General features: G+C 42.7%; 1 protein-coding gene across 10 annotated transcripts in view; it reads right to left on the bottom strand.

Annotated features, from left to right (window-relative positions):
* Window positions 1-160: 160 nt before the first annotated feature.
* ZBTB46 (zinc finger and BTB domain containing 46) overlaps window positions 161-27734 on the bottom strand; it is a 51080-nt gene continuing 23506 nt past the window's right edge. For 5 of the 10 annotated variants that reach the window (XM_086852393.1, XM_086852397.1, XM_086852395.1 and 2 more), the window contains 6 exons: window positions 19566-19850; window positions 13487-13659; window positions 12276-12327; window positions 11876-12184; window positions 8313-8488; window positions 1846-5042 (listed from right to left, as the gene is read on the bottom strand). In XM_086852393.1, coding sequence (XP_086708519.1) covers window positions 4656-5042; window positions 8313-8488; window positions 11876-12184; window positions 12276-12327; window positions 13487-13659; window positions 19566-19850 — 1382 coding nt within the window. In that variant the 3' untranslated portion in view covers window positions 1846-4655. Of the gene's footprint in view, window positions 5043-8312; window positions 8489-11875; window positions 12185-12275; window positions 12328-13486; window positions 13660-19565; window positions 19851-27734 lie in introns of all 10 variants that reach the window. The other 5 variants (XM_086852398.1, XM_086852400.1, XM_086852399.1 and 2 more) reach the window with 1 other exon arrangement.

The following is a 27734-nucleotide window of genomic DNA, read 5'->3' as shown; positions in this document are numbered from 1 at the left end:
AGCCAAAGGTGTCTGTTTGGGATGGGGAAGGAAGGGGGAGGGAGCAGCACCCCCAGCCTGGGGTCAGGGCTCCCTTCTGGTCCCCATCCTTCCACACAGGCAAGGAGGAAAATAATAATAATAATAACAACATATTAAAAGAAAGAAAAAGCAGACAAAATTGTAGCAGCAATTTCCCAATTTATTGAAACTGATTGATTTTTGCAGGTATGTCTAAGCTAAATCCCATCACAAAGGTTCTATCCGAGGGGCAGCCCTCGGCAGGCGAGGAACTGGGCAGCAACTAGAAAATAAAATCAGATTTACCTGAACTACATCGACAGAAAATCAGTACAACACAGCATTGTTCTCCCACTGACTTCTGGTTACGAAATCTCCTCAACCTCCCCAAAATATTAAACACATCTTCAATACAAACACAGGTTTATAATAATTAATATAAAGTCAGTATAATATAGAATATTCCCAGCAAAAAAAGAAAAAAAAAAATCAACAATCTTCAAACACTGTCCTTTTTGTGTTTGTTCAACTTTATTTTTGTAGACAGGTTTAAAGCACGTTGAAAAATAAATATATATGAAAGCATACACACAGCACTCTGACTAGGGGGACTGAAACAAAAAAAAAAAAGGCTGAAATTCAAAACATGACTCAGGATCTACAAAATGAAAGGAACCATTAATTATGGCTTTCATAGGAGTCGCACGTGTCACACAGAATGAGCGAAAATTAGATTATCTTTCAGAATATTGCAAAAAATTCCAGTTTTTGCATTGTTTTCATGGAGTTTCTTTCCTTGAGGGTGATGTGCAAAAGGGGGAGCTTTGAGGAGGGGGTGCTCAGGGACAGTCCCAAAATGCATCCCAAAAGCCACAGCTTTGCTTCGGGGATGTGGAGTGTTTAAAGGCAGGAGTGTGGAGAAGAAACAAAAGGGGGAGTAATGCTAGAGTGGAGTTCCTTCTAGACAAAAATGATTTGTTTTGTTGTCCAAAAATCTGATTTTTGATTAAAGGAAAAAAAAAAAAAAAAAAAGGGAAAGGACAATCACTTTGCAAACCTTCATTAGAGAAGTCCCCCCCTGCCTCCCCACAAAGCCGCTCCGCAGCTGTGAGGTTTTGGGGTGACCTTAAAAACCAACAAAACTGGGAAATTCATGATTTCGAGAATATTTTTTGGAAATCCCAAATCAACACAAGGACCTCGTTTGTCTCCATCCTTTAAGGTGTTCTCCAAGTCCACGGATCCCTGGGATGTTTTCCAGAGGGCACAGACAGGATAATGTCCTCTGCCCCATTCCGCTCTCTACTCCTGGCACTCAGATTTAAAATAAAAAATGAGGGTAAATCAAGGAATTCAAGAAGGAACATTTACATGTACAAATGCTTTAAAAAAATGAATTGCAAATTCTCGAGACTGAGTATATCCATGTTTTACCTCTATGGGAGTTATTGTTTTGGAACTAAGTCTGTATATATATACACACACACATATATATATATATATATATTTAGAAAAAATTAAAAAAAGGGAACCTCAGTGAAGTATACAAAGCCCTGAAGGGAGATACAAAGACTAGATGCAGAACAGGCAGAATTAGTGGGGTTTTGTTTAAATCTCCAAGAGCAGAAGTTTGCATAGGCAGTATATCTGAGAGACCCTGGAGAGAAGCTGGAGGGATGCGATCACCTGGAGTGACTGATGAAGTTTTATAAAGTTTCAGCATAAAAAAAACATGCCCAAATTCCTTTTTTTTCCAAACCCAAGTCGGAGCATGGAAGGTTAAAGATGAATCCCTGCGTTTCCAACTCTGCACACCTCCATCAGAACAAAGCACTTCAATAGATATCAGGTGTTAGAAGGGTTTTATTTGGTACATGGTGTGTGTTAGTGCGAGGTTATGACATGGGAAAAGTTAGTTTTTATGCAGGTTTTCCATTTTTCTCTCCCTTTTTATTTTATTTTTTGCTTTATTTTTTGCATCCTCAGTTCAAAGAGCCTCAAAGTGACACAATTTGGAAACACTCCTGAGTGCTACCTGGCTCTCTGCCCACCTTTAATAAAAACAAGGAAAGAAAAGAATAAAATATTTCCAAGGGAATTGTGAAGAAAGCTCTGCACTCCGTAACGCTGATGACAAAATTGAGTCACCCAAGGGCAGGGAGGAAGAGGAGGGCTTGGCCCACACCTGCTCCTCCTCGGAAGGTGGATGCACACACCAGCATTGGAGGGCATGGGCTGTCGGAATGTGACACAAACCCAGGGGTTTGAACTGTTTGGGCTTTCAAATTCTCTTTTAAATAGATTTTTACATATAAAAAGCAAAGCTAAAGATAAATCTTTAAGTACTGTATGTATTTGTCTACATGCAACAGGTGAGGCTGCACATTCAGACTTCAGGCACCCCCTAACCCCTTCATATTTACAGGGTAAATGACAATAAATAGAGAGCCCATACTCTGGGGGGTCCAAAATCGGGATAAGGGAACAGCCTCCTCACTCTGGGACCCCCCAAAACCACTGGAAAAGGGTATATAAAGGTCCAATTGTGACATACTGGGTGGGTTTTTACAGCTTTTTAAATAGGGGAGGAGAAGGAAAAGAACCTAAAATGCAAAATGAGATTTTTACAAGTTAAGAAAATTGTTCCTGCATGACCCGCTCTGCTCTTCCCCTATTTAAGGAAGAGTTTTTTCCATGCTCACAGCCTAAAGCAACAAGAGCCACCAACCCCTCCAGTCCAAGGGGCAGCAGCAGCAGGGCTGGTGTGGCCCCACTCAGCCACACAGAGGGATTTAGGAAAGATCTGTGTTCCCACATCACTGACACCCCCAAATCGACGGGGCAGGAGCTTGGAGGCTCCCAATGGAAGCAACAGGGAACCAGGGTGATGGATGTGGAGAGGTGGTGAATGTCTGCAAGGAACTGAGGAGCAGAGAAAGGAGTGAATGCCATAAACCCAGGATGCAGCTGGAAGGAGGGAATGGAGAGAGAATCCAGCTCCTGCAGGTGCCAGGATCAAGGCTCCCACCACGCTCCACAAAATCCTGGCACTGAGTGGCTTAAATCCTTTCAGATTATTTGCTTTATGAGGGTTTATTGTACAGTATACTTCTAATTCCCTTGCTGGGTGGAACCATGCTTTTCCTCACGGACTACCAGGCCTGCAGGAAGGAAAATAGCACCTTGAGTCATTTGGCTTCTGGCAATGGGTTGTCTTTTGTGGCAGGTTTCAAGGTACCACAGTCACAGACATCGTAGAAAATTGCTCGATGGCAAGGATGGAGTGAGGTCTTCGGCTTTTTCTTTTTTCTTTTGTTTAAAAAAGCACCAGAAGCAAAGAGGTGAAGGTAGAACAAGCTGTTTCTCAGGAATAAGACAATTCCAACACACGCTGTTGCTGTTGTTATTTAGGTGTAGCTGGAAGAAGGCAACAGTGGCCGATATGAACAGGGAGAATCCAACTATCTGGAACAGCCCCACAGAGTCTGAGGAGACACTGGGAGAGAAACCTGGTTCTTATTTAAAGAAAAAATGGTTTATTGGAAAATTTACACAGAACCAGTGCAACTAAAGCTGAGGGTTTTTGTCATGAATTAAGTAGGTGTTAGGCCTATCCATGATCAATGAGATTGTTGAGATTGGCAAGGAAGAACAAGGAAGAACAGGTGAAATCCTGGCCCCACAAAAGTCCATGGGACAGGAGCAGCAAGATTCCACCTTGCTGGGATCTCCTCACCTCGGCTCCTCGCCTTTCCCAGCTCATCCTGCACTTGGCCAAATGCCTCAGTTTTCCTGCAGTTTGCATATATTTGTGAAAAAGGCAGCTGAGCAAAGGGAGAAAAGTGAAGATATTTGTGGAGAAGAATGACAGGTACAGAACCGTGTCCTCTAGAGCAAAAGGTGCTTCCAGAAGCACAAATGTGTTTTGGTGCCTGTGGATGACCAAGGCTGGAAGACAGGACTGGGTAAGATGCCAGTAGGTCCAAGAGAAGTCACAATCTGTCTTTGATGATGATTCTTTTGGAAGCTAAGAATCCAAGAGAAGTATTCATAAGGCTGTAATCTGACTTGCCTTTTGATCTATTTGGCTCCATAAAAAATAATTAAAACTCTTTAAATAACTTTGCAAAAGGTCTGTATCATCAGGGGAAGCCCTCCAACACATCCATCCATCTGCTTTCACAACCTTAGCTTGAAATTCCACTGCTGCTGGGATTTTAGCACAGACAAGGTATTAAAAAACCTAACCAACCAACAAACCTGCTTTGGACACAAAGACCTCCCTGGTGCTTGGTTCAGAGTGGGAAGGGGAGGAGGATTCATGCTTCACCAGCCTCCTCACACCTGCAGAGACTCCACCTCCCTCTTGGGAAGCCTGGCTGGCTTGGCCAAAGGGGTGGCCACGGGCAGGGGGTCACAGGGGGAAAGGGAAAAGGGGGAAGGCGAAGTCAGTCGTGCCGCTGGAAGCGACCCTGCTAAGACAGTGTCTGAGTGGAACAGAGAAGGACTTGTTTAGAAAACACAAGAGTTATTTCGCACACATGGACGACAACAAGGCTACTTAGTTTTTCCAACATACTCCTTCCTCCCCACCCTCCCTCCCCCTACAAACAACAGAGTGAAACAAAAAAAAAAAACCAAACAAAAAATAATCCCTAAGAAATCCAGGTAAAATCCTTGTCATTCTCCCCAGAGTTGTCCTGCTCCTGCGGGGAGTCGACATCTTTGTCATCATCTAAAATCACATCATCCTGTGACATCCCCACGTCATCCTTCCACTTGATGTCGTCGTCGTCTCCCATCTCTTCATCTCCTTCCACTTTGATGTCATCTGGGTCTTCCATGTACTGCCCTTCCCCAGGGTAACACTCGTCTGGGGACCCTTCTCCCCCGTTGTGGTCCAGGTGGCCGGCGATGCCGCGGCCGGAGCAGTCGGCGCAGACGCCGTGGCGGCGGGAGCCGTGCTTGATCCCCACGCTGGCCGCCGACATGAACACCCGGTTGCAAACCTTGCAGACGTATTTTTTATCTTTGCTGTGGACCTGGAGAAGAAGGGAAGAACACAGAGGTGAATGCCAACAGAGATGGAATGAAAGCTGCTCCCATGTCCTTGCAAAGGTAAATACACAACTGCTATCTGAGATCACAACTGGCTTCCACCATGAACTCAAACCTACCATGATTAATTCAGCCCTGCAATGATGACACACAATGGAAAATCCTTTGGGGCTGCCTGTTCATCATCACACTCATAAGTCTGAGACAAACTTTTCTCATAATTTCTTTTCATCCTTTTCCCTTCTGTTTTTCTGGGGTGCAATAGTGGTATCACACCCACCACCAAGAGGAAAATGTTAAAAAGAAATCCAAAAAACAATCCACAGCCACCAGTTCTGTAAAGACCACAGAAGAATAGCCCTGATCAAACCAGTGTTAATGTCATGGTGATTTAGTGGTCTCCCTCCTGATCCCACTGCTGTCCAGAACCAAAGAACAGGAGCACTTGGAATATCTCCTGTATCTCCCAAAAAATGCATCTGAATGCACTTCTCACCTTGTTTCTGAATACTTTGGTTTGTTTCTCTTCCATAACCAATGGTGCAAGAATCCTGGGCATATGAAGCTATCCCAGAATACATGGCCAGTAAAGGAAGCAAGGAAAATCCTCTGCAGGATAAAGAATTCACTTCCAGAGTCAAACTGCACTATTCAGTGAGCAAAATTAAATACTTGGAGAAGCACAAAACACCTGATTAAAGGTGAAATTTGTCCCTGGCCGCTTTTGCCCTGCATGGAAGGCAAGGGGTTTGTCAAACCATCCACCTGCTCCTCTGCCAAAGGAAACCAGAGCAGTGAGAACTCCCAAACTCCACCACAAGGAGCCTCATCAGGTACTTTCACTTACACATCTACATGTAAAATACATATTGATTTTATTTACATATACAGAAAAGTTTATTTGGAAGGGACCCATTACAATCTTCTAGTCCAACTGTCTGACTGCTTCAGGGCTGCCCAGTATGTACTAAAAATATGTATTTTTCTTTTATATTTTTTTTCTTTATTCTTTTATATATTAACACCACATGGGGACAGCACAGGCTCTCAATGCCCTGTGTCTGGCACTGATCCTCAGGAGACACTTTAGGAAGTGGTGTAGAAGCACACAAATAGTGCCAGTGGTTTGGGGTTGTTCTGAGCAGCCCAGCAGCCACAAGAGTCTCGGGTACATATCACCAGTCCCTAATCCTTTTTAACTCATTTCTTCTTTTCATGCTCATAGCAGCTCTGGGAAAGCTTTTGCCAATTAAAGCCCTTCCTTTTATTTTAGAGCAGCTGCCTGGATGCCTGCTCCCTGCTCCTGCCTCAGCATGGGATCACCAGCTCTCACCACCTGACTCTCCACAACCCTGCACTCTGGAACATTCAGCTGAGCTAAAGCTCCTTGGGAAGAGGACAAATTGACCCACTGTAGCCCCTCAGCCCTCACTACTGCAGGACACTGGCTCAGGCTCTGTATTGCACCAGTCCCAGCCGTGTTCAAAGCCTGTGAGTGCCTCTGATTTTCTCTGGCTGCAGGTTCCCCTGCTCTGAGCCAGTCCCCACGACATTCTTCTACTGCATCAAGCAAAGGTATTAAATTTTATTACTTTTTTTTAAAGCAGTTGGACAGGGCTGCTCAGAGTCATCCAGCAGGATCTATAGGTATCACTCACTTTCAACTCGTACAAGAATGATTTTCAGGCATCAAAAGCTGAATAGGAGAACAGAAGGTGGTCAGGGGTGCAGAATAAGGGCTAAAAGAGCCATATAAAAAGAAATTATAAAACAGGTACTAAACCAATTTGTAATTATCACAGAGTGGTTTGGGTTGGAAGGGACCTTAAATCTGATCTAGTTCTGACCCCCTGCCATGGGCAGGGATACCTTCCACTACAGCAGGCTGCATTTCTACTAAAAATCTGATCACCTCTCTCCCTCTTTTCCAATGCTAACACTTCAGTCAGCATGTTCAAGTGAGCCATATTCCTGGATGCAACTGAACAGAAATTAATCTTATTCCCTTCACAGCCAAATTAGTATTAAATACAGAAACAGCATTTGTTCCTCAGCACTGGACAGTGCCATTAAAAAGATGATAGTCTAACTGATTAAATGCCAATATTTCAAGGAAGAGAAGGAGAAATATGCTGACAACATCCTAAACTTATGAAAATAAAATTTTAAAAAGGGGAAGTTCTCAGAAATAAAATGCTGGAGACAACCAGCTGGCAGGACAAGGTACTCCCTGCTGCAGAACCAGTAACAGGTCTCAAAACCTGTGTGCTTGCAGCAGGACAGGACATACTGGGATCTGCCTCCCAAGCTCCAGCACCCAAGGAAAAAAGGAAGGGACATCTCAGGGAGCAGGCAGTGCCCAAGCAGATGGCTGGGCACTCATCCAAACAGACATGGGAGCAGCCAAGGAAAGAAGGAGATGATGGGGACTTGGGTACTGTGGAAAACTTGGGCACACAGGGCTCCAGGATCCTGGTGTGGGACCTGGGGTATTACAGGTGGTGAGCCAGGCCTGCTGCTGGAATTATCGCCTAGAAACTACCTGCTCTGCCACAATACCACCTCTACAACAAATTTGGAGGACCTCTTTAGGATGGCAAATCATTTCTCCTCTGAAAAGAAAAATAATCAAAGTTTGGCTCAAAATTTTGTTTCTGCAGAAGCTGTGAAGAGCCAGACACCAGCACCAGCCTCACAATCAGAGCTGAGAAGCCTCTTTAATATGGTGTGAAAGCATTTTTGATAACTAAGCATGGCCAGACCAGAGTTGCTTTGCCTCAACTTCTTGCTGAGCAATGTGTTTTAAAGCTTTCTGCATCAAGTCATAGATTTACAGAATTGTTAAGACTGGGAAAGGTCTCTAAGATCAAGTCCAATTGTTCCCCCAGCACTGCCAAGTCCACCACTAAATCATGTCCCCAAAAGCCACATTTACACATTTGTTAAACCCTTTCAGGGGTGGTGACTCCACTATTGTCCTGGGCAGCCTGTGCCAGGGCTGAACAACCCTTTCAGTGAAGAATTTTTTGCTAATATCCAACCAAAGCCTTGGAAAGCCTCTAGCTGAGCTTGGAGAGCAGGAGGAGGATGAACAGGCAGCCAGCCACGAGGCCTTGGAGAGGCAGGGGAAAAAGATACAGGAGAAGCCTTCAGATGAGCCCTAGGTGGCAAACAAAATCCAGACTTAAATGAGGTGAAACTCTTGTTCTCTTTACCCTGAACAAAAGGGATTCAGCCCTCAGCACTGCCCTTACCAAGGTGTGGCGCTTCATGTGCTCCCGGCGGGTGAACTTCTTCCCACAGATCTCGCAGGGATAGGGCCTCTCTCCCGTGTGGGACCGCATGTGTCTCTTCAGGATGCACTGGTGCATGGCAGAAAAGCTGCAGTACGGGCACTTGAACTTCTTCCTGATGACTGTGAACTCGTTGACTGCAAGAGAGAAAGCAGAACACACAGATTAATCGCAGAATGTCTCAAAAAAGTCATCTCATTGACTATTTCACTGTTCAATTAGTGAAATCACACTCTTAACCATCTACGGGTTTTTAATTCTTACACTGTGCATGACCTGCATCCCCAGCACTCTCCTCCCCAGCCACCTGCTTCCAACACATCCATGGATTTCCAACAGCTGATTCCTGACTCTGATTCAAGATCCCTCATGCCTGCATTCAGCTTAAATCACTCAAAACCATTATCTTCAGCTTCTGTATTTAAAAATACTCACAGAACACTGTTTGCAGCTATAGTTTTATTGAAAACTATTTTTGCACCAAATAGCCACATATTTAGTTCTGGAATCTACAAAAGGAAACACCTCAAAAACAGCAGCATGGTCAGAAAAAAAAGTGTATTGCAGCATTAACATTTTCACAGTCCAGTAAAATATAGGCACCCACAGTACATCTATTTAATGCACAAATACCAGCTTCGATATGAGCATCATCCTTTGTCTAAATGACAATATTTTATAGAGCAGCATTAAGTGTAGCAGCATTAAGGTCCTAAGAAATCATCTTTAATATGATCATCAAGGTGATAAACAGCAGCACCATGGGTAAAGAGCTACTGGACACAGCACCAAGAAATGGAGAAGGAAACAGAAACAGTGACACAGTAAAAATCTGTGTACTTAATGCCACTAAAATATTTATGGAAATGTGTGTTTTTAAAATCAACACAATAATGCTTGGGAAAAAAAAATCTTTGGTATTGTCATCTCAAGTAACTTATTTCACTGAGGTTGTTAAAGGAAACAGGCTCCTACATCTCTGAGAGTGAAGGAAAAGCACTAGTGATGCCTGATGGAGCTGCTTTGGATTAACCTGTCATCTAGTTAATAATCAGTGAAATACTACATTCTTTGGGTTACTAGAAAGAATTCACAAACTTCAGTAGAATTCTTGTCCGCTAAATCCTCTTTATACTTAAGGTTATAAATAGCAAAGTGCAATTTAACTGTCAGACTCACACCTCCCGTCAGCTTCCCATGCCATTTCCTAACAGTAAAATCCTGCTTCCAACACCTGTTCTACACAAACCCAATAAAGCTCTGCCCTGCTATACCTTTCAGTTCTAACAACTAAAAAAACCTAGTCCTGATCCTGAAGGGAAGCACTGGAAATTCCCAGTGCTGAATTCAGGAAGCACTCTGATGCATAGGCCAAGGAAAGTACTACTAAAACCTCGATTAGAGACAGTGTTTACCTGCCTACAGAAAAAGGATTCCATGATGAATTAAATTCTAAAATACAAGAAAAATGAGCAAACATGAAACCTCATTAACTATTATTATGTAATGAAACCTTTCAAAGTTTGTTGAAATTGCTTTTGCTGGCATCTTTCTTTCCCAAGTCAGACAAATCCTTCCCTGCATGTCCCAAATTCCCAGATAAGATTCATTGGGTTACAACTTTGTTTTCTGTCTCAGCTTTCTCTTTTCTCACTTGCTGATTATTTAAGAGTAAAATAAATAATGAGGCAATTACTCTGACATCTGTCACAAGGGAAGCTGACACTCAAAGCTACACACACTCACAGACAGCTGAGATCCATGTTACCCAAGATCTCAACGGGAACAAGAGTGGAAAAAATGAACCTGACTTTGCAAAAACCCTAACATTTAAACCCAAATGATTAAAATGTACTGCAGTGATTACATAGGAACTTATCCTCAATTCTTACTGCAGCCTGCTCAAATGAAGAGGCAAGCAGGCAAACTGTGGTCTCCTGGCATGGCATGGAGCCGTCTCCCTGAAGCTCTGACTCCCAGCAGGAACAGGTGGAGCAGAGCTGCACCAGAATACACCTGATCCTTCTCCACAAGCCCAAGGGCAGCAGGACCTGATGGGCCCTCTCATTCACCTTTCCACAGGAAAGGGCTGGGGAACAAGCTCCTCACTGAGTCCACATAGTGCACAACTATGTCTCATTTTTTGTCTCCCTGAGATGCAACAGTATCATGAGAAAGAACTTCCCTAAAGAACTCTAGAGAACATTTTTGAAGTTAGCTTTTTTTTCTCCTCAGCTGTCTCTCACACTGAGGAAAGAAACCCCACATGCTGACAAGCTGTGCTGCACACAGAGCAGCTGGGAAGCACTGCTCTTAATTATGCTACTTTCATTTCACAGTTACCATAATCTGGTTTTGTATGTAAATATATAGCAAGAGACACAGAAATATTTAATCTTTTTAAAAAAATAAGTGAATTTCATAGAATGAAACAGGAATTACAGATTTCTACCCACCAGGAACAGCCATTACTGATTCTGTATGCACACCCCAAGTTACAATTAAATCTATGTAAAGCCTCCTTCCTCTGTTTCAACACCACCACACTGAGCCTGGCTAACTTAATTACAGCATATAAACCAAATGAGTCACAAAAATGTACAAAATCCCTGAAAACCACAGCCATACTCCAGGATGTTTTTTAAAAAAAGCCCTGAAAGTACTGAAATACAGTATCAGTAAAAGATGCAAACCTTGCAACAACTTTCAAGCCCAAGTAACATACTCTACTGGACATATGAACAAGCAGTATGTTTTTCTCCTTCGAAAGACATAGAAAACCACTTAACAAACAGCAACCCAGTGCTTCCACAGCTCCTAAGTTCACAGTGAAAACCCCTGGAATGCCCAAATGGTCTAATGGACAGAACACTAGAGCAGAATTCAGAATTGAATTCTATTATTAATTCTATTGCTAGCACTTTCAACAACCTGAGGGATGTTATTTTCCTGAGGAATTGGAGGAAGACATCACCATTTCTTTTATAAAGCACTTTGAGATCTACTGATAAAGCAGTTGAAGGTAGTGTCAGAACACAGAATGAGCACTCCAATAAAACAGCCAAAGTGCTTGTTTTATGGACCCAAAAAAGTTATCTTTGCACAAATATTGCCCCAAGGCTGCAGTGACACAGCATCTGGAACCAGCACAGCATCAACTGACCACCTTTGGGGGGTTACTCTATGAAACAACACCTGTGGAACATTTATTTGCAGCACAAGAACCATGGCACAATTTGCTTTTCCTAGTTCAAGGAAGTGTCTCATATACAACAACGGCAGCTACACATCCTCAGGATCCTCGCTCGGTCCTACACTGTCCAAAAGCTCCAGCCCAGCCGGGTGGGCAGAGCTCAGGTAACACATTTTCACGTGGCTACTGAGGTTCTTCTGGGTGCCGAAGCCCTTCCCACAGCAGAGACAGACAAAGGTGCGCTCGCTGGAGTGCACGGACAGAAGGTGCCGCTTTAAGTCTGTCTTGTCACGGAACAGCTTGGCACAGTTAGGACACTGCATCTTCTTACAGTGGAAGTGGACGGTCTTCTCGTGCCGATCCATGTTGGATTTCAGAGTGAAGCTGGCGGGGCACTTGGAGCACTGGAAGCGGCCAAGCTGGCCGGCAGCAACGCCGTCGGCGAGGCCGGGCCGGGAGCAGTGGAGCACGTCGAGCGGGAGGAGCATGGAGAAGGCGTGCTCGTGGATGTGCTCCTTCAGCTCCTCAGCACACTGGAACACCCTCCTGCAGAAGCCACAGGTCAGCCTCTTGGCCAGGGCCGAATCCAGGAACGCCCCATCGGCGACATCCGTGTCTTCAGATCTCGGGAAACTCGAATCTGAAACGGAACCGCAGGTACACACGCACGGATCAGCTTCTTCTGGTATGAAATAACTACAGTTTAAAGATGTATTTTTCTCTCTGCTTACCTGAGTCAGAATTATCAAACTGCCAAAGTGCCAGAAATCCATCATAGGTGGCCTGCAAAGGGAAAAGCACAGGGAAGTTAAGGCAGGCATTTCCAAGAGCCTGTCCTGCAGGCAGAGCTCTGCCTCCCATCGCTGTCACTGTCCTCATCCCTGCTCTAAGGGAGGCTCAGCCGTTTGACCTGCCAACTCAAAGTGTCTTCACAAAGCTGTCACTGCCAGAGCAGTGAACTGCACCTTTATCTTGCTTCAAAGCACCTTATCATTTGGTGTTTTGAAGACAGTAATCAACATCCCTGTTTAAGTCCTGGATAACTACTCAGTTCCCAGTCTCACTAAGCACCCGGAGCTCCCACTCAGCCCAGTGGGAAATGCTGGACAGAATATTTTCAGTTGATACAACAGAACTGGAAAATTCTCCCTTAGCCTTCCTCAGGTACTTTTCCTTTCCACACAGAATAGCCTGTAGAACACAAACACATTCTGCACAGCTCCCTTTCAGCAATGCCCTCTGGCACTGCTGATCCAAATTCTAAATAAAAGCTGATTTTATCTTTTTTTTTTATAAATCCTTTGCGATATGCCAGCGTGTGGCAGATGGCAGCCCTGTGTGAGGCAGAGGCGTGCTGCAGCCTCGGCAGGTCTGTGCAGACCAGCTCACTTTGCTCTATGGGGACTGCAAAGCAAAACCTGTGTTTTCCACCCATTTGTTTAATAGAGTATCACTCAAAAATATTAAGAATAGGAAATGCTGCAGAAAGCTATGGGTTTTAGGTCAAACTTCTGACTTCTGTAATAGAAAGAGCCAGCCCATTTCTGTCTGAATTTAGACAGTTAAAAGAAACCCAAATGCCCAACAGCAGAAGTGAGCAATGGGTAGGTGAGGTCTCATGCCATTCTTACATGCTAGTGTGCAATGTTGTGCAAATTAAGGGATTTACAATAAAAGGGACATTTATATTTAAAAAACCCCAGAGGTTTTTGAACAGAAGTTCTGTTGAGGTAAGGCAGAAAGACTAAAATTGGGACAGCACTAGTCCTGACCCTCAACAGACTTCTAGTTTTAAAATAACCTGTATTTTTTTTAAAAAAGCACACAGATTAAAGTATAAGGTATTAGATCTTTCAAAATACTCCTAACTGGGGAGGATTTGATCAAACAGACACCTATGCAATTCAAATTCTTTGTATTTCCCCTTCCCCCCCAATCTTACCTGGGTTGAGGAAGGCACCTCTCCTTTTATCCCAGTTTCTGGTGACATTTCACCAGAAGAGCAGATCCTGGGGGGGCTCTGAGTGGCAAGGTGTGCTGAAGGCAGCAGGGGAGATGGTGCTTCCACTTTGCCATCACTTTCACCCCTTGAACGATTCGAGTTGGTGCCAGGCCCTGGGGAACACAGGAAACGAATCTCACCCACGTGAACCAGCACCAGCTGGTGGCTTTAAAAACGGCCTCGCAAAGGCAGCCCCAGCACTCGCAGCTCATCTTCTGTCAGTGGGAGGGAATGCAGCAGGACAGGGATGCCAGGCTTTTGGTCTTTCTGGTTGATGGGTTGTTTTTGTTTTTTTTTTAAAACCAGCCTCCCCACCCAAATGTCTGTGTGTACTGGAGGGACATCGCAGGGCTCGGTCACTACAGAGTCCGTTGGGAGAAAGAAGCACGGTGCAGCACAAATATCCATATTTTTCTTGGAGAAGCATCATTTTGAACACATACACTTCCACCTTTAAGGAATGTACATGCAAACTTCATTGCACTAACTTTCTTGATAGTTTATGTCACAGGTTCAGATCCTAAGATCTGTCCGTGGTGGTTTATTTAATATCGGACTGTCAGTACTTGATCTCAAAGTGCTTTACAAAAGATGGAAAAAAGGATTCCTGTCACTCTATATTTAGCAAGGATGGAGGTTTAAATATTTGTACAAAACTGTTCAATTACACCTGACAGTCATTACAGTCTAAAAATCTCCCATAATTCAAAAGGAAAACATGCTGTGTCCAGCCCTCGCCTACACTGTAACAACAGCCAAATGGAAAACAATATTCCAGAAACTGTCCTGAGGATCAATGACAAAGCTAAATACACATAAACACTCTGTCATCAATATCACTGTACATTATAAATTATTATACAAACTTTAGCAGATGCCTTGACTGAATATTGGAATGACATGCTGAGCAGGTTGTTCTTTTTGAAACGCAAGGAGGTAAACCCAGAAGCAAATATGGCATAAAATAAACAAATTCATATTTAAAGCACGCTATGCCCTAAAGGCTTTCTCATTTCCAGCAAAAAAGAGTCTGGAAACCTTCAGGGATACAAAAAAAAAAAATCACTCTTTAATGCAGCTACAAATAACAAGTCACAGTTTACACTGTGTCCGAATACAAAGCGCTGTGATCTGGGTGACAACAAAGCACTCAAGTGAAAACACACCAAGGTCTCAAAATATGAACAATCCCAAACCTTACTTTTTTTTATTAGCTATCAAAAGAAATTCTGCTCTTGTGCCACAAGCTGGATGTTTGATTTACTCTTCTCCACTTTGATGGCAGATCGATATCTTTCCCAACTTAGTTAATGCTATTCGGTTGGGATAACAATGCTCCAAAGTTTCCTTCAGGTGCTGCTCATCTGTTGCTGTTGTCATTTTAAAGTAGGACAACAAAATGCCAGAAATTCAAGATAGGAAAAATTCAGGGGAAAAGAAGAATTTATCAGTATTTCCTGCTAGAAACTGTTACCAGGAATCCAGCTCTACAGGTCCATAGCAGAATTCCTGCCTAGACGTGTTCCTTTTTTTCCACCCCTGAACACCCCAAGCTGATTCAAACTGCCCCAAAGATATCTCTGGGTTACACTTCTTTGAACTAATAGTATTTTAGTAAAGTAAAGATAAACCAGTGGGGCCTGGCTTGATGAACTCTTTATTAGCACCTGCCCAGAGTTTCACAGGTTCCAAAAAACCTCTGCACTTCTTAAAGCAAAAATTAATGCTAACAAACAAGCAATGAAATAAAGCACAGAGAAGCAATAAACTATCGCCCAAGGTGTACAAACACACAAAGATGTACAACACAACAAAGATGAGTTTTCAAACAATAATCAATATTTATTTGGTTTCAACAACTGCAAGTAACACAAGAAGAGAGAAACCCACATCAATGACCCACACTTTGTACACAAGAACACAGATTTATGTCCATTCTGAATTGTACCGTGAGAAACCTTTTTCTCTCCTCAACTTGTACTAAAATGAATTTTAACCAAAAGTATTTTAACTTCTAAATCAGGGATCAGAACCACTTTCCTTCAGTCAGCTCTGCACACAGAAAATGAAGCAGGGGCTTAGCAATATTTGTGTGAATACAGAGTTCTTGTGACAGCTGGACAGTAAACTATTGTGGAAAAGAGAAAGGCAAAGTTATTATACCTCATTTAAAATTGCATCCATTTCCCCTAGATCTTCTTTTACCATGTATGAAAATTCCACACCAAACTGAATACCTTTAACTTCTTCCTGGGAAAGTTGGCCACTGTGTAAAATGCATTTCTTAACATCCAGTGCAAGGATAAATTATTGGCTCCAATGAACCACTAACTAAAAATAACCTATTAGCTGGTTTGCCCAAAAGAAAAGGGCTCTGTGTACCATGTAATCACTTGGACTGGAAGCTTCATAGGAATTGCTTCTATAAACAGTTTCAGATGCAACAGGGTAAACAGGAAAAGCCAAACTTAGACATATAAAAAAGCCTTCAAATGTGCTATTCTGAAATGTGGAAGCTGCCCTTCAAGGGAGTCATCCCCCCTCCACAATCTGAAAGTTTTCTTTTTTTTCTTTTAATCAGAAAACAAGGATGTAAACTAACCACCTCATTTTGTGATGAGTATTAAAATTCTTGTTCTTTTGATTATACTTGGCAAAACCATCTCAAAACATTCGACTGAAGCCTTTGAGACTTCTGGCCATGTGACGTAACCGTGCGGAACAATGCTACCAAAGTTCAGACTCATAAATGAAATAAGACACGTTATTAAACCAAGGAGCTCTGCAGAGCAGCTCTGCTGGAGTGGAAATCACACAACAACCACCTGTTTTTAGAGACAAACCAGGAAAACATGGCAAGACCAGGAAAACTCTTGTGATGTCTTATCTGAAAGGCACCCCCAGCAACACCTCAGGCAGGTTCAGTAACCAACAGTTCCCTGGCAGCCTTGGTGTAACCATGAGTAATTCACACTTTTTTTTTTTCTGAAAATCCTGCATGTTCCAGGTTTCTGACAAGCATATGAACAATGTCAATCTTGATCACACATCATGAACATCAAACTCTCAGAGCCCTTCAGCTGCAGGTTATCTGGCAACTGTGCTGCCCAAATGGCAAGATACTTAAGTTTTCCCTTCTGATTTTAAACGAGTTTCAACTGGTTAACTTCAGAAATTCACCATAGTGATACAACACCCCCACCACACACACATTCTGGGCTTCATTTTCCACCAGCAGAATGTCAAGTTCATACCTCATATGATCATATAATGAATTAGTTAAAAAGAACACGGGGTAAAATGAAAACCTTGGGATATCCTCTAACTTCTAAAGCAGGAAGAATTGTGTGGAAGAGCAAGTGAAAACTTTTAATGTGTGCAGTAATCTGGAGAGTAATATCCCCTTTAGAAATGGCTCATCCAAATTTTAAACATGTTTAACACCCTCTTTGCATCTGTCCACCTTAATTAAGTCTTTCTTTCTCCATAAAAAAAAACCCACAACAAAACCTGAATACTGCTCCTTGAGGCAGTTATGTACTGCAGTGCTTTGTAAGAGGAGACAATCCAGTGATAGCAGCCAAGATTAAAAAACACTTCACTTCTTTGAAGTCAAGAGAGACTGATCAGTTATAATCCCTGAAATTAGTGCATTTCTTTTCAAATCAAGACAGATGAAAACCGCTGGGTTTGGTTGTCTTGTTAAATTCAATCTTTTTCACTGTGCTCCTACCTACTCCCTGCTCCTTTTTATTTTTTTTTAATATAACCCAGGACTTAAAATGACTCAACATCCTCAAATTGTTTTTGAAGAAAAAATGTCAAAAACACCTACAAAGTCAGCACCAACCTAGCCTGTGCTTTTACATCTCCACAATCTTCCTACCACTTGCTTCACTGTCATTTTATACACTGAAAATTCTCATCAAACTTGACGTCCTGTTGTATTCAGTAATGACCACTTAAAAGGGAATCGTATATCACAAGATCTTTTTCAAGTGATTAAAATAAATTGATACCTGTGAATCTGAATAAGATGAAAGAAAAATATGTCTCTTAACTCCTGGCTTCTATAAAAACCCTCTTACCAGGCCACAGCCACATCCCTGAGTGCTGTGAGAGCTCCAGACCAAGCAGGAAATCTTCCTTTTGGGCATTTCACTTTGCTTCCATAAAGAAGAGAGAATTGAAGCTCAGCTGAATGAATGAAATCCAAGTAATAGTGAGAAGATTGGAAAATTACCTGAAATACATGCTGGACAGGACCTCCTGGGCCATGGCAGCCCTCAGTAAACTATGAACTACTCCCTTTTCTAAATGTATCAAGATTTATTTTAAACCCAGCTGGTCTCCTGCCTGCACCATGCCCATCCTCAGACGCTGCTTCTTAGGTGGTTGGGCAATCTCTAATTTTTAACCTGGATTTATGACTGCTTCGTACACATTTATCTTTATGTCAAGTGGTGCTTCAGTTTTTAAGTAAAACCTAAAATCCTTCAGCAAGGAGAAGGATGATGGGTAGAGGGCAGCCCCGTCATTATTCCAATTTATCAAGACAGAAGATGAAATTGCTGATTCCACCTGTCAGGAGCCACAGATCCGAGCCTGTGGTGCATCCATCACCCGCGGTCACGCATCGGATCCAGGCTCCCACCCATCCCTGTGCCAGCTCAGGGCACTCTGCACCCAAACCCTGCCACTGCACTGAGCCACATCTGTGCTGTTCCACTGCAGCTGAGGGATTTTCAACCCTGGAGCCTGATCTGAACCATCTAAATCTGATTGAACTGGAGATTCCTCCAGAAGTGAGTTACTGCAAAATAAACCAGAACACTGCACCAGCCATTTCCCACAAATATTTAAGCTACAGAATAAGGTACAGAAACTTCAAGGTTTTTGTATTTTTTGAAAAAACAATCCTATTATTCAGACATGAGAAGTGAAAAGAGACACTAAGTCTGATACTTCATTGTGCAATTATTTCCCTTTGTCACACAACTCTAGGGACCAGTTGGCCACTAGGATGGGGCTTGGAGCACCCTGGTGGAGTGGAAAGTGTCCCTGCCCAAGGCAAGGGGTTGGAAAAAGATCATCTTCCAAGTCCCTTCCAACCCAAAGCATTCTGGGATTCTGTGATTCATTCTCTAATTCTACGACCATTAAAGTTATTTATCTTTTCCCACTGAGGAAATGAAAAGAAAATAGAACAATAGATATAACTAAGTGAACTTTTCATTCTATTTACTTGGTCACTTTCCTCAGCATAGATAAACTTTTTCTTCTGGAAATTAACATGTAGTACTCAGGAAACTGTTGCTTGCTCTATTCTATTTCACAAATGATGTATCTTCTCAGAGTATTACTTAAATACAACATTAATAATTTCTTTCTTTATGCACTAGAGAATCAGGTTGCAATGAAGAAAACACAAAAATATGATAAAAAATCAGCTGTCCACACCTAATGGCTCACATCAGCTATCTCCAATAGATCACCAGTAGAAAAACATTCATTTCCAGGTGCAAGCATAACAAAATCAATAGCTGCTCACCGCTTACAGGTCTAAAATTAAACTGCAAGAAGTAAAGATCATGCAATCTACAATACCCCAATTTTTTCCACAGACACAGGAGCAACATTCAAACTGTTCAACATCAATCAAGTTTGTATTCAAAACCTTTCCCATAATGACTCAAACACTTTGTATTTTGTTTTTAAGTACCATTGTACATATGAGCAAAACAGAAATTTGAGGGCAAGCGCTACAGGCTGAATATTTTCTTCTATGACTTCAGCAGTTAACATTAAAGTTGGATCAATACCAGACAAAAGTTTCCAAATTTTATGGAAAGTGGGATTAAGCAGGACTTAAACCTGGATATAAACACACCAACAGCAACAAACCAGGCGGTGACCTGTATTTTCTGCTCACTAAAGATTTCCCCTCAAGTATAATTAAAAAAAAAAAAAATAACCAACAAAAAAAAAGAAGTAGAAAAGTAGAAGAAGGCCAACTTACGGGAGAGCGAGTGCGTGCCCTTGGGGAGGTACTCGAAGAGCAGCGAGCTGTCCTCGCCCAGCATGTCGGCTTTCAGCGACAGCAAGCTGTTCTTGCTCATCAGAGCCGCTCGAAGGTTGGCCACGGTGGCGGCCTGGAGCGCGTCCTCCTTGTCCGGAGTCAGGGGCTGGTGGATGTAGCTGGACTCCCCTGCCAGCAGCGATTCCTCCACGGTGCCGTAGGGGTCCGGCCGCTCCACCCTGCTGCTGTCCGAGCTGCTGGGCTCCGGCCCGGCCGCATCAGCGCCTGTGGGAGGGAGGATGCTGTCAGAGACATGGGGGAACCACCAGGACCTGCCTCGCTGGGGATCTGGAAACACAACCAGCGATGCAGCAGCACTTGGTCTGCCTTTGCTTTTCATGAGGGAGCGCTGCTCTCAGCCCCCTTTTCCTGGCTCTGTTTTTCCAGCCCGTTCCCTCCTGCCCCACCAGCCGGGCTTCAGCTCAGCACCGCTCGCTATGAAGGCAGGGCAGAGGGAGGGGATGTGCATTTTACCCACAACCTGGATAAGACTATTTATTTCTCTTAAACTAAGATTTCAGGATAGTTTGCTAGTACTGAAAATTACATTCAAATGTTGAAGTTCTGTTTTGTCCCTAATTTTTCACTGCAGTAGCCCAAATTGCCACTCTTGTTTCTTCACTGTGTTGAAGGTTTTAAAGCCCAGTAATAAACGCCCTCTAAAAGTGGGGTGCTGAATATAAATCCCTTGGGGTCACTTCTCTAAAAAATATACAGTAACCAGTGGTTCCCAGCATATATCAAGAGTGGGTTTTTATACAGAAGTGTTACAGTTTAAAAAAAAAAAATATGGATTAGCCACTTTACAACAAGTAACTACAAAGAAACTGTATAAAAACATAACATATTAGTAACAAATATATCAATTACTGAACCCAAACAAAATCGAAAATGCTTGGTAAGTTTAACTCCTTCCTGCAAAAACACAGTTTATTTTTGTATTTTTGGGGAAGTCTAATTGAAGAGCCTCCTTTGTTTGAACTTTGACTCCTCTTATCAGATTAAATAATTTATGTATTTTTATGTAAAGGAAAATGGCTCTCAGACTCCTCTCTATTCTTCACATGAAACAACAAAAATTACACAAAAAAGGGCTGTTAGCCCATTTTAAAAGTGCCTAAAACAAATTGCAATTACCTACTCCACAATCTGCAGCAGCAAACACAGCTGACACACTCAAAGCCCAGCTGAGCACCTGGCAAACGGAGCTGAAGCTTCCCAACAAACTTATGCCTTTGTGTCATTTCTCCTATCAATGTAGAGGGGAAAAAATCCATATCCAAAGAGAAGGCACAGAAAATGAGCTATGAGATGGAGAAAGAAGCTGTTTTGCAGATCCTGAATATTTTATTGCCTCCGAGTTTAAAAGAGATTTAAATCTACTTAATGCAAGAGGGAACTATTAGGGCTCAAACCAGTGGTAGGACACTTACAAAATTAATACCTGCTGCTTTCACAAATTCACTTTGTGCTCTTCAGGACAAGGAATTCAGGTGTTGTCCACACACAGCACTACAATAAACTCACTCCTGTACAGAAGAAGGGAGGAGGCAGAGTGGGAGAACCCAGCACTTGGTTTCTGCAGCTTCAAACCAGGGCAAGGCATTAATCTGCAGAGCCTTATTAAAAAATGCTAATGAGGACACTGGTACCGTGCCCACCTCCTGTAACCTGGAAAACAGCTGAAGGAAGATCATTATTTTTATCTCCATTTTACAGGTGGTGGCTGCCAGAGAAAGACGTGGGGACTCGCTCAAGGTGTCCACCCTGCGGAGCCAGGAGCAGCCAGAGAATTTCCCAGTCCCAGCTCAGGGCATATCAGATTCCAAAACATGTTCAGATTAGTTTTACTAAGCTGCACTGTTCTGCCAGTACATCCTACTGCTAAGTTGTTCCTTTAAAAAACAAACAGCCTCAAAGCAAACAATAAGGAAAAAGCAATCATAGGCAGAGTGCTCCCACACCCTGGAGATGTAGGGAAAGCCCAAGGCTGGGGGCTACAAACACAGTAGGAAGCTCATAAATGTGAACTACCAGAGATGCTCTCTGTTTAAAACCAACCATTTTTTCCACCTCCATCTGTGTTTTGCTTGTATAATTTCGTATTATCAGTTTTATTAAATCTTAGCCAAGCAGAAGAATTCAAATGCTTTGAATTGTTACGTATTTTGTCATCCCTCTGTTAGTGGCTCACAGGATATCCACTTTTCTAGATGATAATGAAGGTTTTTTTAAAAACAAGCCAGCATGCCTACATAAAGGAAAATTACAAGACAGTAAAAACCAGCAGCTGTTACTAAAGGTGGTGAAAGAAACAAATTAAACTTTGGCCCATTAAACTGGTAAGGTAACAGAGAGCTTCATCACATCAAAGCCACGATAATACCACTGTCCCACTGCCTACATGGGAAATCACAGCACATAACTTGGGCCAGAGAGTGTGTGTGCCCACAAAAGTGCATTCCTAAATAACCAGGCAGGCAGGGAATCACCTTGTGTTTTCTGCACTCCTTTCTCAGAGCCTGTTACAGCTGCTGATTGACAGTTGCCAGAATTGGCTGCTGCCCGCTGCACATAAACACTAATTGCTAAAACACATGCAGATTAATTGTAACCACAACAAGACATTAAATGTTCCTCAAAAGCCAAGATTAGAGACAGACAGTGAAATAGATGCTTCAGAGCTTCCAGTATTTATAGCTGATGTAATCTAATCAAACACACATTATGGCAAAATAAATATCCACTTAGTCACATAAGTACTAAAATAGCCTCAGCACACCAAAACCCAAAAAATGCACCAAGTTCCTCTCCACAGCGCCTCCAAAACCACTTCTCTTTTCTCTAGAATGCAGCTCCTTTTAACAAGATTTAGCCAAAGAATTATATGAATCGAGAGCATCCGTCACTTCCCAGTAATCCAAACTGTTTACTACAGCTTCAGCCCCGCGTAAACCAGGCTTTAGTCAATGAGCTTCTATTCTGCAAGTATTCACTGCCACGGGCCCCAGAGCTCCATCCCAGCCCTCCAGAGCTCGTTTTTCACCCTGCTGGGACAGCCCCTGCGACTGCAGGGCTCCACGGGCAGGAAATCCCGAGCTAAACACGGGATTAATGCTGCTCGGAAAACTGAGCTCATTAGTCTCTTTAGCAAATCATTATTTTGCAGTTATTTATTACACCAGCCTACTTTCCAAAACACAGAAGCTTTAGAAAAGCTTTCTTAAGTTTGTTGACTTGGATGAATATTTTATTGTTGGCTTTTATTGTCAAAACACAGGGCCTATTTTTTGACAATTTTGGCAACAATACTTCTAAAATTCTGAAAGCAACAGTAAAGTTCTTACCTACATATGAAGCATCACAAAACAGGGATACAAGGACTGTACGCACCTTCTCACAGAGGTCACCCATCCCAGCTGAGCTCAAAACACACTTCATTCCCAGCCACACAGACCAGGCAGGCTTTATCAGATCCATGAAGAATAGATCACATTCACAAGAATAAGCCTCACACCAGGACAACAGGAGCAGCACAATATTCCCAACACACACAGGGTGGCTACTGTGTGAGCTCTGGAAGTCCCATAAACCCAGCTCCTGTCACAAACCCAGGAATAGGAAAAACAAGTTGCACTAGTCACAAAAAAATCAGCACTACAGACAGCTGGCAGCCCCTTGGAAAGGGCTCTGGCACAAATCAAAGTAATGCAATGTACTAAAACCAAATGTTAATGTGATAATTTATTTTCAAAGATCTAGGTGAAAGCTGACAGTAAAAAGCATTAAATCCATTCCAAAAACTGAACAAAACACACAAGCCATCCCAGAAACAGCAAGGAAAAACTCCATTTTAAAGACTCCGTTTACTACCTTAATTAATTACTTTAATACACAAACCAATTTTTTTTTTCTTGTATTTCTTCTCCCTGTTTCTGTCATTTTTTCTCATTACAGCTTAAACTCAGCTGTTAACAAAGTACCTCCTCAGCGTCTGCTTCTCTCACACCACTTATTTCTTGTTTGTACTGTGTTTTAACCTTCTCAGTAAACCCCCAATGGGGATTCCCAGACTCCCAATGCTATTATTCTCTTTCATAGGTTTTTTTTTTTTTAATTATTTTTTCCCCTTTTCATCTTTTATTCCTGCTCTCTCACGTAGACAGTTGAACATCTAGAAATCAGTAGCTGAAGAACTAAACCCATGAGAAGAGAGAAAGGCGTGAATAAAAGCCATACAAGGTTACATCTGCTGCTGGAAAACTCAAAGCAGAAACAAGCTTTTTCCCCAAGAACTAAAGGCAACGTTTTGCCAGGTTGCTCTCTCTCAATATTGCTCTTTTCATCACAGTCTCGAGGCAAGAGGGGATCAAGAAATCTGTCACCTTCTCTTCAAAGCCCCGTTCAGTCTGGCAGGAGCACAAAGCAGGGATGTTTGTCCCTTGGTGTCCCAAGTGTCCGGGGTTGTGTGACAGAGGTGACCCCCAGCAGTGAGGGGGAGCCAGCCACAGGCACAGTAGTCCTTCAAAGGAGAGCAACAGAACCTCACTTACCATTTACAGAGCTTTAAAACTGTTCCTGTGTGTTTCCCCGTCAACCTGGCAAATTTCAGCAATCTCTGAGGAGCCCTCCCAGCCCCTCCTCACCCCCAGGGGAATGCAGGGGTGTTTCAGGAGCCATTCCTCCAGCACACCTTTCTGAACTGCAGGTCTCAGCACTCAGCACCTGCAGTAAACTCTCTGCAAGTCCCACAGCCTCCAAAGACAATGGCAATTCAAGCCAGCCACAAAAAGCTCCCGAGCCTTTCCTGTAGCTTGCCCCAGCTGCAGGACCCAGTTTGGCAGAATTAGGGTGGAAAGGTGAACTGAAGGGAAGAGACCTCGGGGTACAGGAGTCCTGCTGTCAGCAAGGCAAGAACCCAGGAAAGTACAGACTGGAAAGAGGAGCAGCTGGACTTAATCGGAAGCAGTGTCACCATCAGACAGGAGAGAAGTCATCCTGACCTAGGGCAGCATTACTGCTCTGTCACCTGGAGTCGTCTTTAAGAATTGTAGAATAAATTAGGTTGAAAGTGACTTCAGAGCTACTTTTAGAATTAGATTCCAGTGGCTTGTACAGCCCACTTGTGAATATCAGCAGGAAAGATAGAGTACAACTTTCCCGGGTCTTTCCCCCACCTTTTGACAACTTTGTGAACAATCTCCTTTCACTCTGTGAGAATCTCCCTTCCTGTAACTCGTGTCCATTACCTCTCATCCTTCTCAACCCACATCTGAGAGGGGTCTGGCCCTGGATACCTACCCCCCTTCTCTTCTTCAAGTTTTTAAACCAAGCTGTCTCAGCCTCTCCTCACACACATCATCTTGATGGCCTCAGCTGCGCTTGCTCAAGCTTGTCAAAGTCTTTCTTGGCCTGGAATCCCCAAAGTGGATCCTGTACTCCAAATGCTCTTCCTAGGGCAGGCAGCCAGCCTTCCCTGGCTGCGGGGGCACACAGACTCCTCTTCAGCTCCTTACTCAAGAGAAGACATTTTCTGCAAAGCTGCTTTCTCTCTCCTTGGCTGCCAACCCAAACTACTGCACGGGGTTATCCTGTGCCACACACACACTTGTGTTGGTGGAATTCCTGCTGTGCCTGGCACAATCCAGCCAATCATCCCTCCCAGCCTGGTGCTATCCAACAGCTCGCTGAGGGTTCACAACATCCCACCACAAAAGTTGTTAATGAACAAAGTCAGCAGCATCAGGCCTGGAAGCAGCCTGGGATGGATGCAGGCATCACACTTCCTGGGGCAGATGTTTTGGATCTCCTGCACACAGCTGGATAATTCTTAGTGTGATGGAGAACATAATTTTTTTTTTTCCTGTTTACATCATGACAAGCAGAAAGGGAAAAGGTCCCAGCATCAGCAACTTCTCTCATCCCAAATTCCTGCACTCTCCCCTGCTACTCCCTCAGTGGCACCAAGACCACACGTATAGTTGTGATTGAACTTGAGACAGGAACTAATACGTTAAAAATAAAATGATTTATTAAAAAAAGATATATTTAAATACAGATCAGTTCCCCTATCTGGTTCTCTACATGGTCACACAGAGATTTTCACCGGAACAACTGCAGGAGAGCGTGGGGGTGCAATTAAGTACCAAAGGAAAGTGGGAGCCACTTAAACTCAGCTTTTGTTTCAGGTACACTGACAAAATGCGACCCAAAAAAACTTAGCTGAAATAAAACACTTAATTTTCTGAGGTTCTTCAACCTATTTGGGTCAAGTATCTGCCTGACAGTAGATTTTATCTAGAATTCCAGGGATGATGTTTCTTGCGTAAGTTTAGGAAGGTTTGGCTTGATCTCCTTCTGTACAAAAGACAATTAATTTTTAAACTCTCAGGGAAAAAAAAAAAAAAGGAAAAATAGCTTTCATTTCATAGTGTGTTTTTGATTGGGAATTAAAAAAAAAAAAAGAGCACACAGGCTGGCAGAAAAATGACAATCTTTTACCAGCTACTAAAAATATCCTTGAAGTTTGTATTTCAGTTCCCTCCTCCTTTCTAACAGAAATCTTCCAAAACTGTTTCACAACTCACTATTTGTTAAGCAAACTCCAGAGCTCTCACCCACTGCAGTATTTACATGGGGAAGTGATGCCATGAGCTATATTGGGTTTAATTTGCACTATTTTACAACCATAACAAGCAGACATGTGGATACAATAAATGTGCACAGCATTCAGAATCGGTTCCAATTTCTTAGAGCAGGAAACAATCAAGCAAACATAGATATTTAACCACAACACATATGATCCTTAAAAGCTGCCTTTATGTTGAAGGCTGTAAGATATCTTAAGTGAATCCTCATGGAATCAAAAACTTGGTCTCCTTCAGGCTGTGCTTTCCCACCCCTCTTCTTTCAGGTTGGAGCCCTACTACAGCTGTTCCACCACGACATTCAGGATTTGAGTTCTGAAAAACATAGTCCTGCAGGAAAGTGCCAAATTCCAATGCTGCTCCTGTTTCTGGAGGGCTCAGGAAGAGCCCATGCCAGCTGAGGCTTCAATATAATTTTCCAGCCTACAGCCATAGGATGTTCACTATCTGTGTTTTATCAACAGAAACATTCTCCTCACCAGCTCTAGAACACTATTGCTAAAATAAACCAGGCTTGTTCTACACAAATATGACCTGGTTTTATGTTGCTATTCCTGCAGCATATTCCTAAAGCACAAGTGCATTCCCATCTTTGTCTTCCTCAAAACAGTACAAATAACTGGAAAATTCCCTCCACTCCTCCAGGTACCTGGAAAAAAAGAATAGATTTTCATCTCTTTCCTGTAATATTTGCTTTTCTACCATTGAATCAAATTCTTCAGGCACTTTGCTGTGGTCAGCAAAAGGAGCTCCTGGGCCAAACCCTGCTGCTTGCTGCTGCTCCCCCACCTCCTGTTAGTGACCTCAACTCAACTGTTCCTTGGGCTACAGAGCAAGCCTGGCCAACTGCTAATCTTCCTAAAAAAAGATAGAACAAACCCAAAAAGAGAGAAATGGTTAAACTGGGTGAGTTAATTGTTTAAGAAACTATTCTAAAAAGGGATAATACAGTATCCTTTGCAGGAGGAGGAATGACTGGGCAGTGCAGAAATACCTTAAGCCACTCTTGTTTCTCCAAAATATGCAGAGAATCGCACAGTAACTTGAGACTATCACTTTAAAAGTGCTGCAAGCTTAACCTCTTTTTCCAAGTCTCTTAATTCAGGCAATAAAAGGAGTGACACTATTCCCTGCTGCTCCCTGGGACAGAGGCAGACACAAACATGAAGGGACAGAAATAAAACATTCAAGTACCACATTAAATATGAATATTAGCACTCGTGACAGAATGTTGAGTTATAAACTCTGAAAATCCTCAGAACAAATATTTACCTTTTGAAACAAGATAAACAAAATATTTACCTTTTTCAAGTGCCTTGGAAAACAAAAAGAAAAAAAAAAAGAGAATAAAAAATAAATCAGAGACCAGTACAGAAAAGCTTGGGTTTGATTCCCAGGCACTGCAACTTAAGAATTAATTCCTACTATATTTTAATGCAAAAGCAGCACTGCAAATAAGAAA

The sequence above is a fragment of the Cyanistes caeruleus genome, chromosome 16, assembly GCF_971803275.1.
Source record: "Cyanistes caeruleus chromosome 16, bCyaCae1.hap1.1, whole genome shotgun sequence".
Classification (NCBI taxonomy): Eukaryota; Metazoa; Chordata; class Aves; order Passeriformes; family Paridae; genus Cyanistes; species Cyanistes caeruleus.
Note: the sequence above shows the minus strand (reverse complement) of the source record. Positions and strands in the feature narration are given on the sequence as shown.